Source organism: Pollicipes pollicipes, unplaced genomic scaffold (assembly GCF_011947565.3).
Source record: "Pollicipes pollicipes isolate AB1234 unplaced genomic scaffold, Ppol_2.1 Scaffold_2555;HRSCAF=2994_pilon_pilon_pilon, whole genome shotgun sequence".
In the NCBI taxonomy this organism is placed as follows: Eukaryota; Metazoa; Arthropoda; class Thecostraca; order Pollicipedomorpha; family Pollicipedidae; genus Pollicipes; species Pollicipes pollicipes.
In genome coordinates, this window is record NW_023596136.1 from 21,696,254 (window position 1) to 21,714,126 (window position 17,873).

At 57.5% G+C, this 17,873-nt stretch overlaps 1 protein-coding gene across 1 annotated transcript; it reads right to left on the reverse strand.

The window, feature by feature from the left end:
• Positions 1-2,345: 2,345 nt before the first annotated feature.
• Positions 2,346-17,605, reverse strand: Adss (adenylosuccinate synthetase). Its single transcript, XM_037227588.1, has 10 exons — positions 17,451-17,605; positions 14,031-14,185; positions 13,656-13,758; positions 10,095-10,225; positions 7,290-7,456; positions 6,118-6,323; positions 4,095-4,249; positions 3,684-3,808; positions 3,010-3,257; positions 2,346-2,611 (listed from the first exon to the last, which is right to left on the reverse strand). Exons 2-10 carry the CDS (start codon positions 14,157-14,159, stop codon positions 2,559-2,561), a joined length of 1,317 nt encoding a protein of 438 aa, XP_037083483.1. The 5' UTR covers positions 14,160-14,185; positions 17,451-17,605; the 3' UTR covers positions 2,346-2,558.
• Between the last annotated feature and the right edge of the window lie 268 nt (positions 17,606-17,873).

Genomic DNA, 17,873 nt, shown 5'->3' on the forward strand with positions numbered 1-17,873 from the left:
TACCTGTCGTGCAGCTCATAGCTCCCTTACCGCAGTCTGTCGCGGACGTCCAAACGCTCCCACTCGTGCGGGTGAGCGGCGTTTATCTGAGGGCGCGGTGGCCGGGGTGTCGGCTTCGCCCGGCGGAAAGCCGGGACGGGGCGCGGAGTGGTGTCTGTGCAATGCTCACGTGCAAGCGGGCGGCAGCCACGGCGGGTTTATCCGCCCTCATTGCAGCTCTCCTCGCAGCGCTGTATTTGGCGGCTCAGTGTCAAGCAGACATTCCACCATCACGGCAGGTTATACCAAACAACGCGTAGTGTTTTTCGTAGCAATAACGTCGCCGCTCCTGCATTCCGTGTCTCATGTTCATTGTTGACTGCAGCTAGGTACGTGACGGGCGATTAATATACGTGGGTGGAACAATACGCTATGTTTTGGCGACGCGCCCGAAGTCTGCATCACGGACTGTAAGCAGCACAGCTGACGCAGTAGGCCACCGTCGGCCCGTCCAGTCAAATTGGCGGGGATGGAAGCCTGGGCCGGAGCCATTGCGGTCCGGTCAGCAGTGGCGGCCGCCTGCAGAGGCTGCGGACGCCCGCCCGCCGGGCGGGGAGACACGTGACGTGACCGCCCCTGAACAGAGTTCGGGGTATGACCCCACCCCCGCCCTGCCACGCCGCTCACGCTGTGGCAGAAGGCGCAGAACCCGTCGGCTATCAGGATCGCTGGCATGGCCACTGATCCCTGGACACCAGCAGAAACGAAGCAAATGACGACGGTCGAGCCTGTGACAAATATTTTCTGCAAAGGACGCCGGGTTGTACCGTCTCGACCCTGACTCCCAGAAATGCGCAATATGTTTTTTTTCCTTGTCAGCAGTAACTGTGATCCAGCAACAACTGTGACCCAGCAGCCTTCCTGCCAGCGCCTTTTTAGCAGCTATATCATGTTTCCATCGGCAGAACCCGGCGCAGGCCGCGACGCGTTTGTCCTCCTGCAGCCTGTCGATGGAAGGCTGCTTGAACCCAAGTGTTATCAATCCGGCAAACGGCTGCGTCGTCCAATGAACCCGTTTCGGCGGATCAACGAACCGTCATTCCTTCACTTGTCCAGCTGTTTTACATATGCCCAGCAAGACGCCGTCTATCAAGATGGGGGCGCACCTTAGAACGACTACCGGAGAGGATGTCTGCGACGTTCGAAAGCACATCAGAGCTGCAAGTCATCTGGCTTTGTGCGCCCATCTGCGAGCCGCGGGGAGGCCCACAGCTCTGAGGCAACAAAGACGGCGGTCGGTGATGCCGCCGACCCCAACAGCTGGCCACGTCCCTGCAGCAGCAGGCCGCAGGTGCCAGGGTACTGTGACAGGCAGCCGCGCCAACACCTGTCGTCAGCTCCCACCGGGCGCCACTGGCGCAACGGGATAGGTGGCGCTACCTGGGCTCCGCGTGGGGACAGTGGCGCCATCCCGGCGGGGACATGTGGCGCCACAGGTCCCAGGCTGGCCCGGTCACGATACCGCCCGCCTGTGGCGCCACCTCCCAGCAGCCGTTTAAAATTGACGGCGGGCTTGGTCAGCTGGGGTTTTCATATATGATCGACGCAATGATGCGCCGTGCGGTCAACTTGTCAATCTGATGGTGTGCCATGCGGTCAACCGGCCAACCTCATGGTGTCATGCGGTCAACCTGCCAATCTGATGGCGTCATGCGGTCAACCTGCCAACCTGATGGTATGTCATGCGGTCAACCTGCCAATCTAATGGTATGTCGTGCGGTCAACCTGCCAGTCTGATGGCACATCGTGCGGCCAACCTGCCAACCTGATGGTATGTCGTGTGGTCAAGCTACCAATCTGATGGTATGTCGTGCGGTCAACCTGCCAATCTAATGGTATGTCGTGCGGTCAACCTGCCAGTCTGATGGCATAACGTGTGGTCAACTATCCAACCTGATGGTATGTTGTGCAGCCAACCTGACGATCTGATGGTATGTAGCGGTCAACCTGTCAATCTAATGGCATGTCGTGCGGTCAGCCTGCCAATCTGATGGTATGTCGTGCGGTCAACCTGCCAGTCTGATGGTATATTGTGCGGTCAACCTGCCAGTCTGATGGTATGTTGTGCGGTCAACCTGTCAATTTGATGGCATGTGGCGTGGCCACTGCTTAGCCGTATATGCCAGGGCAAAAGCCATTCGTAACAGAGGTACTGCCGCATCGTCTCGTCTTGTTGAGGCACGGCTGCACTCCCGCCGCACACCTCAATCCAGACCCCTGCGGTGCGCGTCACCACCCCCAACAAGGTTGACCCCCAACCGTGTCACGGTCACCGCAGCCTAGTCCGGGCGACAGCACGAGCGCCATCCGCGCTGGCAGTTTTATTCGTACTGAAAAAATACGGTGGGGTACACAGGACTGCCGGCGGCGCGGCAGCGCGCGGCCGCCTCTAGACGGGACTAGGGGAACACGGCCGGGCGGCGGCACTCATCCCCGACAGGGCACGCGACTGCACTCGGTGGCGGTGGCGGCGGCGGTGGCGGTGGCGGTAGCGGCGGCGGCGGCGGTAGCGGCCGGCGTCACATCAGTCCGATGATCGACTCCCGGCACTTCCCGACACCGATCCACTTGACTGTCGGCGACAGAGGGGCGGGGTCAAGGGTCAGGCGGCAGACAGACGTCAGCAACACGACGGGGGTCAACGACGGGGCAAATGTCAGTAGCGCAGCACGCGCAGCTGGCTCTGTCGCCGCGACACCATGCAAATTTCGCGCGGAAGCCGAGTTATACTTACTCAAGCCAGCTCACAGGCTGCCACCAAAGCAGCCAGTTGGCGGTACAACCGCGTCGGTGCCGTCACACTAACGAAGCTTTCACTGGCACCGGCACAGCTCTGACCGCCGCCAGAAGCAGCGAGCTCCGCACACAGCCGTCCTCGGCCTGAGCTATAGCGGCGACCGGCGGCCCTCGCGCGGCCCGCGCCGCCGATCCGCACCCGCCAGCCCGACGGACCTCACCCCTCCTCCTCACCTGGCACGCCGACGAGCCGCTCCAGGGTGCGGATGTAGAGCTGGGCGTTGTCGGGCAGGTCGGCGAAGGCGCGCACGTGCTCGGTGGACGTGCACCAGCCGGCCAGCGTGATGTACTCCACCTCGACGGTGGCCAGCTCGGCACTGTTGGCCGGGTAGTGATCCAGCCGGCGGCCGTCCAGCAGGTAGTGGGCGCCCATCTTCACCTCCGCCAGAGAGTCCAAGATGTCCAGCTTGGTCACCGCCAGGCTGTGGCACAAACGACGGCGCCGTGAGACGGCAGCACCGGCCGCGCGCCGGGGACGCGCGCACAGAACGGAGCAGTGACGGTGACGTTAGCATCCCCCCCCCCCCCCCCACCGGGAGGTGGACCACCAGCGACGGCGGTCTGCCGGTCCGGCGACTCATCAATGTAACGACGGGTCTGATTAGACTGAAAGTGATGAACGCCATCAAAACGCCAAGCCGCCATGCTGCGAGTGTTTTGAATGTTTCGACAGCCCGCCATCTGTCAGTTGTACCACCAAACCAGTGTGCGTCACCCTTCCGCGGCATCTCACGGCCACAGCAGCGGCGGCAGGCGCGTGGTGGCTGCGGCGATCGAGGCAGACGCCCGCCGCCCCGGCCTCCGCCGCGCGCGCGCAGTCCCCGCTGAGCGTCCGCTGCAGCACTCACGCCGAGTAGCCGTTGACCATGTTGGAGTGGCGCAGCTGGGCGCAGTCGAGCCAGCCGCAGCGCCGCTTTCGGCCGGTGGTCACGCCGAACTCGGCGCCGCGCTCCTGCAGCAGCTCGCCGATCTCCTGCGCGCGCCCGACACCCGTGCACGTCAGCAGTGCAGGGGCCAGGGCGGCGGGAGGCAAGAAACACGGCCAGCCGTCACCACACGCTTATGCAAGTAGAGGAGGACAGAAGAACCGCTCGCAGCACGAACACCAAAGCACTACCTGCCATTCTAAGGCATCACAGCCATGTCAACGCGTAAGATACTATCCCAAACGCACGCAATAACCTGAAACAGCATTGCCAGCCCAGGAACTCTGCTCAAACCGGCGGAGCCCACTGTCGCCGCCGTGGCCGCGCGCTCACGTTGAGCTGTTCGGTGGGGAACGGGCCGACGCCGACGCGAGTCGTGTAGGCCTTGGCCACGCCGTACACGTGTCCTATGCTGCGCGGCGGCAGGCCCAGGCCCGTGCAGACGCCGCCGGCGCTGCAGTTCGAGGACGTCACGAACGGGTACGTGCCTGCCGGAGTCGGAGGGCGCAGTCACGGCGGGCGTCCCAGAAACGGAATGGACGGTGCCAGGGGAGGGGGGGGGGGGGAGCAGGGCCCGAAAGGCGTCTGTGGGGTGGGGGCGCTGGAGGGGTCAGACCCTTGTGGGTGTCTGTCTGAGTCAGGGCGGTCAGATCTCGGCAGATGCCCGTCTGGGTCACGGTAGGCGCCCGCCGGTGTCACCGGCCAGGTCACGGTGGATGCATGTTGGTGTCACAAGAATCAGGTCACGGTGAGCGGCATCAGGGTCGGAGGGGTCAGAGGTCGGTACATGGTACAGACGCCCGGGGCGTCAGAGGTCAGGTCGCGGTATGACCTTGCCGGGTCACAACTCAGATCACGACAGGCATCCGTCGGTGTCCGGGTACGATTCGTTGATGGCAAGACGTCGTCACGGTGCGTACAGGTCTGCGCTAGAAAGACTCATGCTAAATCAGGTCAAACGGAACTCATGACGATGATAAGCGATTTAGGGTGCGCCGCCAACTGTGGCCGTTTTGCGTCCAAGTACGTCACAGAGGGTACTTATTGCTAGGGCGTCAGAGCGGGTCTCAACATGGATTTGTTTCAAGGAATATGGAACAGCGCCTCGCTGAACGCCCCCGCCCACTTCAGGGGCAGCTCGGTCATGGCAGACAATCACTGATCTAGTTTCGGCGCCAGCCTGTTGGAAATGATCACGTCCTTGACGGGCGGGGAGGGCGAGGGGTGGGCACACGCGCGGCACCCGACTGTCGCAGTCTCCAATGGACGCGCGCCACCTGCGACGCGTGCCCAGCGCGCCAGGTGTGACAGCCGACCACGCCGTGCGGGGCAGAGAGAAAGGATGGGGCGGGACAGCTGGCGCTCCAGCTGGTACTGCTGAACGGGTAAAGTAGTGCCTGTTGATCTTTTCAGTGCTTCGAGGTTTGAAAACGGCCTGCACAGCCAGCACATTCAGCGGACGTAGTGCAGCGCTGGGCGCGCGGCTGTCCACGCTCGCCTGATCTCAATGAGCACGACTGGAACTGAAGATTCTATCACGGACAGACATGTGAACCAACGAACCACAGCTACGCTGTCTGGTTGATCAGCTCGTGACAAGTTTATAACATTATTACACGTCCCTCGGCAACAACGTCATTGTACAGAACCCAGCATTTCCTACCAACCGTGTCAAAATTTGATAATGTTGGTGGAAAATGACACCATCTACGGCGCCACCGGATTCTCAAAATCAATTTTTGCCGCTGGTTTCGGCCTTCTTCTGGGCTTCGTCGAGCACATGTCAGTCTCTACGGCATCGTTATCCGAGGCGACTGTGACCGACGGCCGGGCGGGGGCTGGGTCCAAGCGTCCGTATCGCCACGCCGGTCGCACGCCGACGGCTCACACCGGCACGTCTCGACGCCCGCCGTCCACGCAGCACATTCCGCCGCCGGCCGGCCGCGTCGGCTGGCGGCGCGGCCGCGACGGGCCGACGCCAGCCTCGTGGTCAGACCCCCGCCACCTGTGTCACGCTGCGGCAAGGGCGCTGAGCACAGGCCAAAGGACGCCGTTTTGGTCGTCCCAGAACACCGTGCGCACAATGCAGGCACCGTCTGCCAACAGTGCGGTCCAGAGCGGTGCTGTAGCCTTGCATGCAATAAGGGCCGGATGCAGTGGCCAGGGGAGATGATCGTACATGCAGAGCACACCGAAAACGGAAAAGGGGCAAGCAGACATGCAACAGGAAAGAGAAAAAACAAGCGACAGCTAGATCTAGGAACAAAGCCCGTGCAAACAGCCCTTAAGAGCCGTCCCGGGGCACCGGACATTCAAAGGTCAGAGCAGAGCAGAGCAGGCCACAGCAGGCCCTCACCGAAGTCAATGTCGAGCATGACCGCGTTGGCGCCCTCCACCAGCACGCGCTTGCCCTCGGCCAGCGCGCCGCTCACATAGCTGACCGAGTCGACGACGAGCGGCCGCAGCCGGGCGGCGAATTCGGCGTACCGCGCCAGCTCGGCCTCCACGTCCACCTCCAGCGCAGGGAACATGCGCTTGTGCAGCGCCACCAGCGACCGGTACCTGCTGACGCCGACGGCCCGACGTCACCCGGCGGCCGGCGAGGCGCGGAGGGAGGGCCGGAGAGGAGTGGAGCGAGGGTCGGAGATGCGCGGAGGGAAAGCCGGGGAAGCACGAAGGGAGGGCAGGGGAGGCGCGGAGGGAGGGCCGAGGGGGCGCGGATGGAGAACCGGGGATGCGCGGAGGGAAGGCCAGGGAGGCGCAGATGGGGGGGGGGGGGGGGGGCGGCGGCGAGAGACCGGAGCATGCTGGGACCGGCGGTATCGGAGACGTGGGGCGCTGACCGCGAGGCAGGAAGAGTGCAGGACAATGAGGACAGCAGGAGCACAGAATACGGGGAACACGGCGGCCAGAGCATGAGACGGTGGGGCCGGGCAACACGAAGAATACAACACTGGGAGCACGGCAAAGGGAGCCTGGCACCAGAGGCCAGTACTGATTCCCAAACAATAGGGTATTGTCAGTCCAGGTGACTCAGTTTGTTAGAGCGCCTGCCTTCCGATCCACCACCCAGGGCGAAATGATTTTGAGTTTAGGTAGTAAAATAATACAATTAAGTTTAGGATTTTGAGCATAGCAAATAGCGAACGCTTTAGGCGTTCGTTATTTGCCCTTGACAAGTATAGCCTACGGCCGGTGGCAGCGGCCGCGCTAAAAGGTCAGATGACGTCGGAGGGCAGGACGGACTGTGCGCTGATCCTGCCAATTGCAACCACTACATAAGCCGACGTGCCGTTCCGGTTGACAACTTCACCTTCCTCCAACGCCCAGTGCGTACACTGGCGCACAACCGGCACACTGCCAACAACACAAGTGGCCTTTCCCGTGTGGCTGCCGTTTTGCATCCGTAAGACTGGCAACCAAACACAGTCATTACGCTTACCAGCGCACCCGCTACAGCAGTGGCCCGGCTCCAACAATCCAGTCCCTCGCGCGCGGGCATGTCGTGTCAACACCGCGGCGCCGTACCGTTCCACGAAGTAGCTGAAGTCGCCGAGCAGGTCGCACACCCGCAGTCCGTTGCGGGTGGCCTTGGACGAGTAGGTGGGGCCGATGCCCTTCTTGGTGGTGCCGAGCGACTTTTTGCCGCAGCTCGTCTCCGATTCGCGCTCCTTCTCGTGCAGGCCGTCCACCTCCTGCCGCGCGGGGAGGGGGCACCGAGGTCAAAACGCAGCGCAATAGACGCGGGCCGCACTCTGGTGAGGCCCGTAGCACACCACTCATTGGGCACCATGCATGACGAGAGATTAACGGTGGCTGTTTTCTGCTGTTCCCATGCAGGGAGCAGAAGGCTTATAAACACCACTAACGGAGAAACAAACATAACATACAATTCTACCCATACTAATCAATCGAGCTTAATTGGTAACTTCGCCATGAAAGACCGCTCAGATCTCTATTTTTGGCATCCTAAGTGCGCGCATTTCCTCAACAGTCACCACCACATATTTGGAGCGTGGAGGAGCGCTGGCCGCCGCCGCCGCATGCCGCCGGCCCGGCATGCTCGGCCCGGTGCAGCGCCGGCCGCGGGTCGTGCCTCCCACCGCCACGCCCCGCCTGGCACGACCCGTCAGACCCGCGACGCCCCACTCCGCCCTCCCGACTATTCCCGTCCGCACACAGCGCGGCGCGCTATCCCGCGCATCGAGCGGCCACCCGCGGCGGCGGCGGAGGCGGGCCCGCCCTTGGGGCACGCCAACGGCCCGCCCAGCACCCTCCCTCCCTCCCGGGGCACGTCACGGCAGAGAGTCGGCGCGGCTGGAGGCTGGCGCCCCGGCCGTCGAAAGACGAGCGTATTTACCGGGAGTGCGGTGGTCTTCCCGGCCGCCCCGGCCGCCGGATGTGCCCATCACCGGCCAGTGTGGGGGGGGGGGGGGGAGGGGGCTTCTGTGCTTAGCCGAGTCGGGAAAAAGGATGAAGACGGTACGCAACCACCGCGGCAAACGCGGTCGCTCCAGCCTCGTAGGTCGCGAGTTGGTGGCAATAACATAATATTTTCGACGCATTCTACTCCAAAGATCGTGCACATCCCCCCAGCCGGGTGTCAGGATATGCAGCCAGAGAGGCTCACCGAGACGGGCATCGAACTCCGAACCCTCGCTCCCGAAACTAGTGCCGTGGCTTCCAGCCATACACGGATGTTTACATGTTCGTGATGCATCTGATCATGCTCGTGTCACCAGTGGTCGCACCGGACACATGGCCTCCTGACAAGTTGGCCACGCGAGGCCTCGAAAGCATTTGTCAGATCCGCCAAGTCCGAGCGTCTCTCCAGCAGGGACTCCGCGCCGCACAACGCCGCAAATTTCATCTGAGCAGCCCTGGCTACACCATATAGCGCCGCCCAGAAGGGTCACGAGGTCAGCGCGAGGCTCGAGTTACCGCCAGCAGGCCCTACACGGACGCGTCAGGCTGGCCGGAGCGCATAAACACAGCGATTAAACACAGCTGCCCGGCGCCGGCAGCCATCAGAGCCCCCCTACGTCGCGCTCGGTCCCGTTTCATTCAGACGGTACATACTACATCAGAGCACCGCGGAGTCCGGCTACCAGGTCACCAGCAACATGAGCAACACGGCGTCTGGCGGCGTGAAGGCGCGCCCGTCCCGCACCGCGAACGAGGCCTCGAAACCGGTCCGGCTCGGCAAGGCGGCGGCGGCGACCCGAGCCCCAGCGCGTGCCTGTCCTGCACCGAGAACAAGGCTTCACGAGGCCGGCCCGACTCGGCCGGTCGGCGCGGCGGCGGCCGCGACCCGAGCCTCGGCGCGTGCCCGTCCTGCACCGCGGACGAGGCTCCCTGAGGTCGGTTTGGCTCGGCTCGGCCGGCCGGTCGGCGGCGGCGGCGGCGGTGGCGACCCGAGCCCCAGCGCGTGCCTGTCCTGCACCGCGGACGAGGCTCCTCGAGGCCGGCTCGGCTCGGCCGGCCGGTCGGCGGCGGCGGCGGCGGCGGCGGCGCGGCGGCGACCCGAGCCCCGACGCGTGACCGGGTGCCAGCCGCGACCGATCGCCGGGACGAGCGGCGCGTGAGGCGGACTGGGTGCAATAGGCGGGCCGCGGTCGCTGGGGCACGCTCGGCTACCTAAGACGCACACCAATACGCGCCCAGACACCGGGTGTTGGCCCCGCTGTTCCGTTCAGCACAAGGCTGGAATATGCGGCGGGGGAAAACCATGATTGCAGTCAGTGTCGACGTCATTTCCGGACGTTCTCATCGACAGCGCTGCCCGGAACGTCCCCACGACGCGGCTGCCGAGCTAGTGACGTAAAAAAAGGCCTCGAACTAGCACGACACACGAGCGTAATCTCTCGCGCCTCGCCAACCATTCTATGCAAGGCACTTGGTAGCATACCATCCCAAGTATTAAATGACGTTTGAACTGCTTGCTTGTCCCCAACGGCCACGGATACAAGCTGAGTCAGTCTGACAGGCACACTGGCGGATGCGGCCACCAGCCGCCCCATGGTCAGTGAAATCCGACACGGGTCGGTTTCCAAACTCAGGACGGCCATGTCCGCGCACGTGCCACGAAAATTAAGACTGAGGCCGGCTTGGTATCCATCGAATTTTGGAGACCCTTGCGATATACCACTCAGCTTACGCTCGTCCCACCTGGACCCCATCGCACACCCCACACCACGCGCCAAAGACAGCCCCACACTTGCACAAGCCGGCTGAACACTTGCACAAACACACAGCCGCGGTGGCGTAATCCGGAGCGTCCCCCTCCCCCTCCCCCTCCTCCCACCGCCCGCAGGCGGCGCGGCAGCCACAGACCTGGTGCATATCGAACACCAGATGAGCGCGACTCGAGATCTTGAGATTATCCCGCCAGTGCGTCAGTCCCTTCGCCTCGTTCTTGGCGATCTCCTCGAACATTTGCGGCAGGTGGATCACCACCCCGTTGCCTGCCAGAGGATTGTCACGACTGTCACGAGATGGTCATAGCTGTCAAGAGATGGCAACGACTGTCAGGGGCTGGCAGCGACTGCCAATACAAACTGTCAGGGGATGGAACGATTGACAACGGGTGTTACTGACCGCCAAGGGATGGTGCGACTGACAGCGGGTGGCACCGACTGTCAGGGGACGGTACGACTGACTGCCGGTAGTACCGACCGTCAGGGATGGTGCGAGTGACTGCGGGCGGCACTGACTGTCAGGGGACGGTACGACTGACTGCCGGTAGTACCGACCGTCAGGGATGGTGCGAGTGACTGCGGGCGGTACCGACCGTCAGGGGACGGTACGACTGACTGCCGGTGGTATTGACTGCCAAGGGATGGTAGGACTGACAGCGGGTAGTACTGACTGCCAAGGGATGGTAGGACTGACAGCGGGTAGTACTGACTGCCAAGGGATGGTAGGACTGACAGCGGGTAGTACTGACTGCCAAGGGATGGTACGACTGACAGCGGGTAGTACTGACTGCCAAGGGATGGTAGGACTGACAGCGGGTAGTACTGACTGTCAAGGGATGGTACGACTGACAGCGGGTGGTACCGACCGTCAGGGGATGGTACGACTGACTGCGGGTGGCACCGACTGTCAGGGGACGGTACGACTGACTGCCGGTAGTACCGACCGTCAGGGATGGTGCGAGTGACTGCGGGTGGCACCGACTGTTAGGGGACGGCACGACTGACTGCCGGTAGTACCGACAGTCAGGGATGGTGCGAGTGACTGCGGGCGGTACCGACCGTCAGGGGACGGTAGGACTGACTGCCGGTAGTACCGACTGCCAAGGGATGGTAGGACTGACAGCGGGTAGTACTGACTGTCAAGGGATGGTACGACTGACAGCGGGTAGTACTGACTGCCAAGGGATGGTAGGACTGACTGCCGGTAGTACTGACTGCCAAGGGACGGTAGGACTGACTGCCGGTAGTACCGACTGCCAAGGGATGGTAGGACTGACAGCGGGTAGTACTGACTGTCAAGGGATGGTACGACTGACAGCGGGTGGTACCGACCGTCAGGGGACGGTAGGACTGACTGCCGGTAGTACCGACTGCCAAGGGATGGTAGGACTGACAGCGGGTAGTACTGACTGCCAAGGGATGGTAGGACTGACAGCGGGTAGTACTGACTGCCAAGGGATGGTACGACTGACAGCGGGTAGTACTGACTGCCAAGGGATGGTACGACTGACAGCGGGTAGTACTGACTGCCAAGGGATGGTAGGACTGACAGCGGGTAGTACTGACTGCCAAGGGATGGTACGACTGACAGCGGGTAGTACTGACTGCCAAGGGATGGTACGACTGACAGCGGGTAGTACTGACTGCCAAGGGATGGTACGACTGACAGCGGGTAGTACTGACTGCCAAGGGATGGTACGACTGACAGCGGGTAGTACTGACTGCCAAGGGATGGTACGACTGACAGCGGGTAGTACTGACTGCCAAGGGATGGTACGACTGACAGCGGGTAGTACTGACTGCCAAGGGATGGTACGACTGACAGCGGGTAGTACTGACTGCCAAGGGATGGTACGACTGACAGCGGGTAGTACTGACTGCCAAGGGATGGTACGACTGACAGCGGGTGTCACCGACCGTCAGGGGACGGCACGACTGACTGCCGGTAGTACCGACTGTCAGGGGACGGCATCGACGGTCAAAGGTTGGTATCGGTCGTCGGTGGATGGTAAGGGCCGTGAGGGGATGGACGACTGCGAGAGGGGGTGACGACAGTGAGAGGATGGGTAACGACCGTCGGCGGGTGATAGCAGGGTGACGCAGGAACGCCTTACGCCGAGGTTCCACACACCGCAGGCTGCAGACAGTCCGAACAGCGAACACTGCCACAGCTGATCCGCATCACCATTACCTCTGGGGCTCTCCGATCCTGGCTTTACAAGTGTGCAATCGCCCACGCAGATGGGATTATTCGATGTCGTGGGGAAAAGGAAATTACTAAGCGAATATAAAGCCAAACTATAGCCCAAGACTATCAGCGCTCGGAGAGCCATGGTACGGAGAGTGGTCACACACTTCAAGGGAGTGAGTCAGACCTTAGGCCGAAAGAAACTACACGACTTTTCTACATATTAGGCACGTCTATCCGGTCTGTACGGCCAGTTTTTTTCTAATCAGCCTCGTTATTGTCGTCGGACTCGATCGCAACACAACGGGGAAAGTTGGCCACGGCCTGGCACTCATCTGCTCAAGAGACTGGACATCAGTACAGCACGGCAGTGTGTCGACCGTACTTGCAAGGGAGCTGATAATCGCGCAGAGCCTAGCCCCCTTTTTACCCAGTTTACCCAGCCCCCAGTTTCATTTAAGGGAGTGTCTCTCCTTTGGGCATATTTCAAAAGCATGCTCCAGTGAAACGTCAGGACCAGCCACGTCCAAGAATGGCAATGGGTGGTGACACTGCAGCGCCGCCAAAACATAATAAGGATATCAAGTTCAATTAATTTCAGGTCCAAACTACGCTGTCAACGCCCTGTAACGGCATCACACTTCTTTCCTGTAGTGACGACCACCGCTGTCATGACAACCGCTGTGCGCACCTCCTCTGGTGCGAATAAAAGAACGTTCGTGATTACCCCAACGGGCGGCAAGGGTCTGTCACCAAGAAACGCACCGGTTGAAGTTTGAACTAGTGCGTCATTATGGACCACGTGATAGTCTCATTCCATGTGAGTCCCAAAGTGCACCTCGAATTGTCCTTGTGGAAAACGCTATACGGGACAAATCAAAGCCCTCGGATAACGTTTCGTTAAATTCGCGGGATAACAGCTTCGTGTTCCGATATATTCTTGCCTTAACAGAGTGTTTGAAGCTTCAGTAACACTTATTACACAAACATTTTGACACATAAACGTGCTGCAGACATTACAGAACACACACGTTTGAAAAAGAAGGGCAAATGAAATGCATTACCTTCATAGTGGTGAGCAAGGAGTCAAATGAGGTGTCTCCCGCAGGAGTGGTTACTTCAAATCCAAAGCCTGGGCTAATCAGAGGGATTTCGAAAAAAACGGGTATTACTGATCAAATCGTGCGCATCTGATTGTGATAAAGCCTAAAAAGATGGCAGACAATCCTTTTAAAAACCATACACTTATTACATGCTTTGGGTGCTACCTAGCTGCAACCTATACCGTCAAGCCAGGGACGTAGCCAGGGGAGGGGTGTGCCTCTGAGCCACTTTACACTAAATTCCCGATGCCACAGGAATATAGTCCGTGTTCGCAAGATCCGGGAACAAACTGACATCCTCCCGCCCGCCCTGCCGAGGAAGGGAGATATCCAAACAGTATCTGTTCCCGAAGGCACGATACCATAAGTGGTATATCCACAGATTACAGACGTCTATCGCGCTCACCGATAACAGCAACACAGTGCGGATGCACGATGCCGCTGGGCAGAATGTGGAAATCGTACTCCACACCATCCACGACAACCGTGTGGCCAGCATTGTTGCCGCCCTGAAAGAGGACGACACATGAACGGTTAAAATGTCCGTCATTGTCCAGAAGCGATGCGGTCCTTGTGAACAGCCGTCGTAAGCGTAAGTCCGTTGGACCCGTACACGTCACACATACATATCCGTGTGCAGGTCATTCAACACAGCAGCCCACCTACAGGTTAGGCTCAGTTGAACTGCTAGCGCTGACAGGCATGGGCTGACCACAGCTGCTGTAGCAGCATGGGAACGGTCTGCAGACTGGTGCCAACTGGTGCCAGCACGTGACCTTACCTGGCAGCGACAGACGAGGTCCATCTCACTGGCCAGCAGGTCCACAATCTTGCCCTTGCCCTCGTCGCCCCATTGGGCGCCCAACACGACTGTCGCCGTGTTTCGGGCCGGGGAGCCGTTCGCCTCCATCGTTCCTGGCTTCGCCCGACGCTAGACTGTGAAACACATAGCAGCAGCCAAAGTGAGTTCACTTGAGTTTGCATGGACAGATTGCTGTCCCCAGCTCTCATGAACAGCCAGGTTGCTCTCAGCTCTCACCAACAGCCTGTCTTTTTATCAAATGCTTGCGGTCACCGATGTTGCACAACCCTTTTTGGAGCACCACTGACCAATGTCAGCCACTGAAGACAGGTGTTTCTCCTCACAGCAGAGGGACAACATCATTTTTTGGTTCAAAAACAGCTGATATAATCCACATGCACAATAACAGAGGGAACAGTAACCATATGTCCCAAGGTATATGTTAAAAAGAACCGAAAGACGGGACAAAAATTTCAACATTACGACTCCACAGTGCCAGCTTAAGTTGAAAAAAATGTCACAAGCTGAGAAATTATAGTCCACAAGTTTTCTGGGATGTCCAGGACAATCTCAATGGGAAGGAGTTTCAGCTCTGAACAATGTTTATCTTGGCTACAAAAACAACATACGAACAATGGTATAGCATGTGGTGAGTGCACACTTAAGCCAATGATCTCGAAAATGAATGTTGCATTAAGTGTGAGCACTGGAAAGGACCGGTGGCTCAGGCTACCACCATGAATCCCTTGCATTAAGCTCTGGTTTATAATAACAAAGGGACATTGATTCAGCAATTTTAGCATGGCCACATCTTTGCAAGCATGCCAAGTTTTGAGCGAGTTTTTCTGTTTAGATGGATTCTGTGGAATCTTTTTTTTAGAAAATTACCATGGAAGTAAGTTATAACAGCAAAAAGTTCAAGCTTTCCACTCAATGGACTAAGCCACATGCATAGGGTAAAATTAATCAAATCTGAAGGAATCCTAACTCATCAAATTTCCATGGGACTTCCAGCCATGCCGCCAACACCCTTCTTAGCGAAATTCATGTCTTCAGACATCCTGCAAACTGGGATTATACACATAAGTGACTTTAATTTAAGAGAACTAAGCTCGTTGTCTCAATCTTGAAAACCGCAGTGTGAGAAGTAAAAACTTCAAGCTGGGGCTTTACCGCAGTTAGGGCTTCTGCGGACACTTCTGTACAAGTCAGGTCATCCAATGTGCACGTTGACAGCCTCAAACCCAGTGCAGCAAAGTAACAAATACAGTATCTTTCTCTTGGCAGTGATGACTTTTCTGTTATCTGTATTGGTAGCTTACAGTATTTAACATGAAATTAGCAGGCTTACCAAGCCAGCAGATGTTAAAAAATAATATAAGCGTGGAGTACCTTAAGCACATGTTTAGAAGGGGCCTGAAATCTATTTTAAAACTGTGACACGCGCTTGGGTGGTGGAGGGTCAAACTGATCCCCCCCCCCCGACGGTTTTTCCAGAATGGTTTGCGAACGGCGCGGCGTAGCCGCGCCAAACCTGGCCTAGCTGTAGACCATTGAATAGCGGATCGTTTGGCATCAAAATTTAGATGTACCTCGTGAGGTCGCTGACCTATGACAGGTCAAAGTCAGACCATGGCTTCGGCGAAGGCAATTTCTAGGGAATCCTTCAATATAATCCAACAATGAAGTGTTAGATGAAGCCATACATTTCTGAGATGCTTTCTTAGGCATCATAACAGTTAAATGAGCAAATTACAGTCACCTAAGGTCATGCATGAAGGTCACACCAAGGTCAAAGTCAACCTGTTTTGTTACTCTATGGCTTGCTGTATGGAATAGTTTCTGGTGCTCATTTCGACTTTATTGATAGCAGGAACTGCATTATACATCCTCCATGGACTTCTTAGAAATCAGGATAGGTCATTGACCTAAAATGACCCAGGTCAACATTTTGTTTTAGGAACATACTGCCTAGCGTAATCTTTGTCGCTTAGTCCAATGCAAAACTCAAAGCAATCTTGTATTATTTTGGTCATCTTGACCTTCAAAAGGTCAAACATCACTGACCTTGAATGAGGATTTGACCTTTTGCTTAGAAATGGTTATCTAGGTTTTGGGAGCACTTTAGAGACCAACCTGGAACTTGACCTTGTTTGACATTTTTTGGCCTGAAGGTCATGACCTAGGAACCTGAAACATTGACCTGAGTGAGTTCACATGCAGGTAAAGACACCCTATAAATTTGGTGTCTCTAACTTTCTTAGTTCCTGAGATCTCAGGGGGGCAAATCAACCCCCACCAAAGCAAAGGGTATGTAGGCGGCCACCAGGAGCGTGTTAAGACTGGCAGATTCTCCACTTACAGGCATAGTAATGTTGCTCTTGTTTCAGGTGAGTGTCTACACAATGAGATGGTACATGCACTAAGGTGTCATCTATGGATAAATCCCTTTTCACTTGTGATGTACCCATGCTGGGCATCATGATGGTGTCTGTTGTGATGTGAGGCACCCCTGCCACCTGGGGTGTAACCATAAGTCAGAGACTGGTGGGACAGATCAGAATATGGGGGAGGAAAACAATCTGAATCAAAATGTTTCTAAAATGGAAGCTTACAAAAATGTTTAGTGACAATAAATTGCAGGCAACAGGCAGTTTTGACAGCACTGGTGGCAACAGGTTTCCCCATGCACACTGGCTGTTGGCAACCCTGTCACACACCCAAAAGCATATGACATTGTAACCTGTTTGGAGGTACCAGAAGCACATTTCTAGCAGGCAGTTACTGTAATGTTGTAGTTCTGAGTGTTCCTTAAGCAGAACCTGTTGCATGAACCCTGAATCCATCATCCACACTATGACAATCCATTTAGTTTTCCCATTATTTTACCCTCCTCCCCCCTTCCCAGGCTTTTCTTGAACATGCCCTGGCTTCTGAGTTTTTCCATCATTTTATGACTTTTCACATTGCTATTAGCCATCTATACAATTAAAGAAAATTCATTGAAAGAACCCATTGTAACACATAAGTGCTATCACTGGAGGCAAGGTAGCATAATCCCTCTATTTTCTGGCATAGGATTTTGCTAGTACCCACGCACCCCCTCCCCCCCCCTTCTCCCAAATTTTACACACACGAAGCATATCGGTCAAAGTACCCACCCAAACAAATTATCTTCAGGGCAAACCTTCCCCCATTTCCAGTCAAACCCCACAATCTTGATTCATACCCCACCTCCAGCCTCAGCTACGTCGGCTACATTCATGTTTGTTGCAGATTTGGTCCGACGTCGATCCCGGAAATCTAGGTACCACAAGAAGTTACCAGACCCGAACCGCCCAATAGGTTACCAGAAAATGCAACTTTGTGAAGCCAACAAGCAAACCAAGACGCACTTACCTAACTGGCGTCACGTCCGTATTCCCTCGCACCACGGCGCATTCCACAGGCCGACCCCAGCCCACGACACGCACCCAGCGCCAGCCAACAGCCAAATACGGCGAACGCCCCTTCCCGGCCGGCGCGCCGCCTACACTCCAGGCGCCATGTGCGTCTCGTGACCGTGGTGTCCCTCATGTGGTACTAAAACACTGACTTCATCCAAAGAGCACATTTAAGAAGATTCGTGATCTCTCCCGACGCTTCAATGCGAAATCATGGGACCATTATCCACGTCATAGTTTATTTTCTGAAGGTCACCGAATGGTGAGATTACCCATGACTAGTTTGTTGCCAGGGGTGTCCGTTTTTATTCATGTGTGATAGTCTTCTTTGTTCTACCGATCATTGATGTTCACTGCTCCCCCCTCCCTAATTAATTGT

Excerpts from the sequence above, each read along its gene's own strand:
- Adss (XM_037227588.1), bottom strand. The coding sequence starts at position 14,159 with ATGGAGGCGAACGGCTCCCCGGCCCGAAACACGGCGACAGTCGTGTTG. Across the intron at positions 4,250-6,117 it reads CATGCTCGACATTGACTTCG|GCACGTACCCGTTCGTGACG; the intron begins GTGAGGGCCTGC and ends CGACTCCGGCAG. Across the intron at positions 3,809-4,094 it reads TCCCCACCGAACAGCTCAAC|GAGATCGGCGAGCTGCTGCA; the intron begins GTGAGCGCGCGG and ends GGGCGCGCGCAG.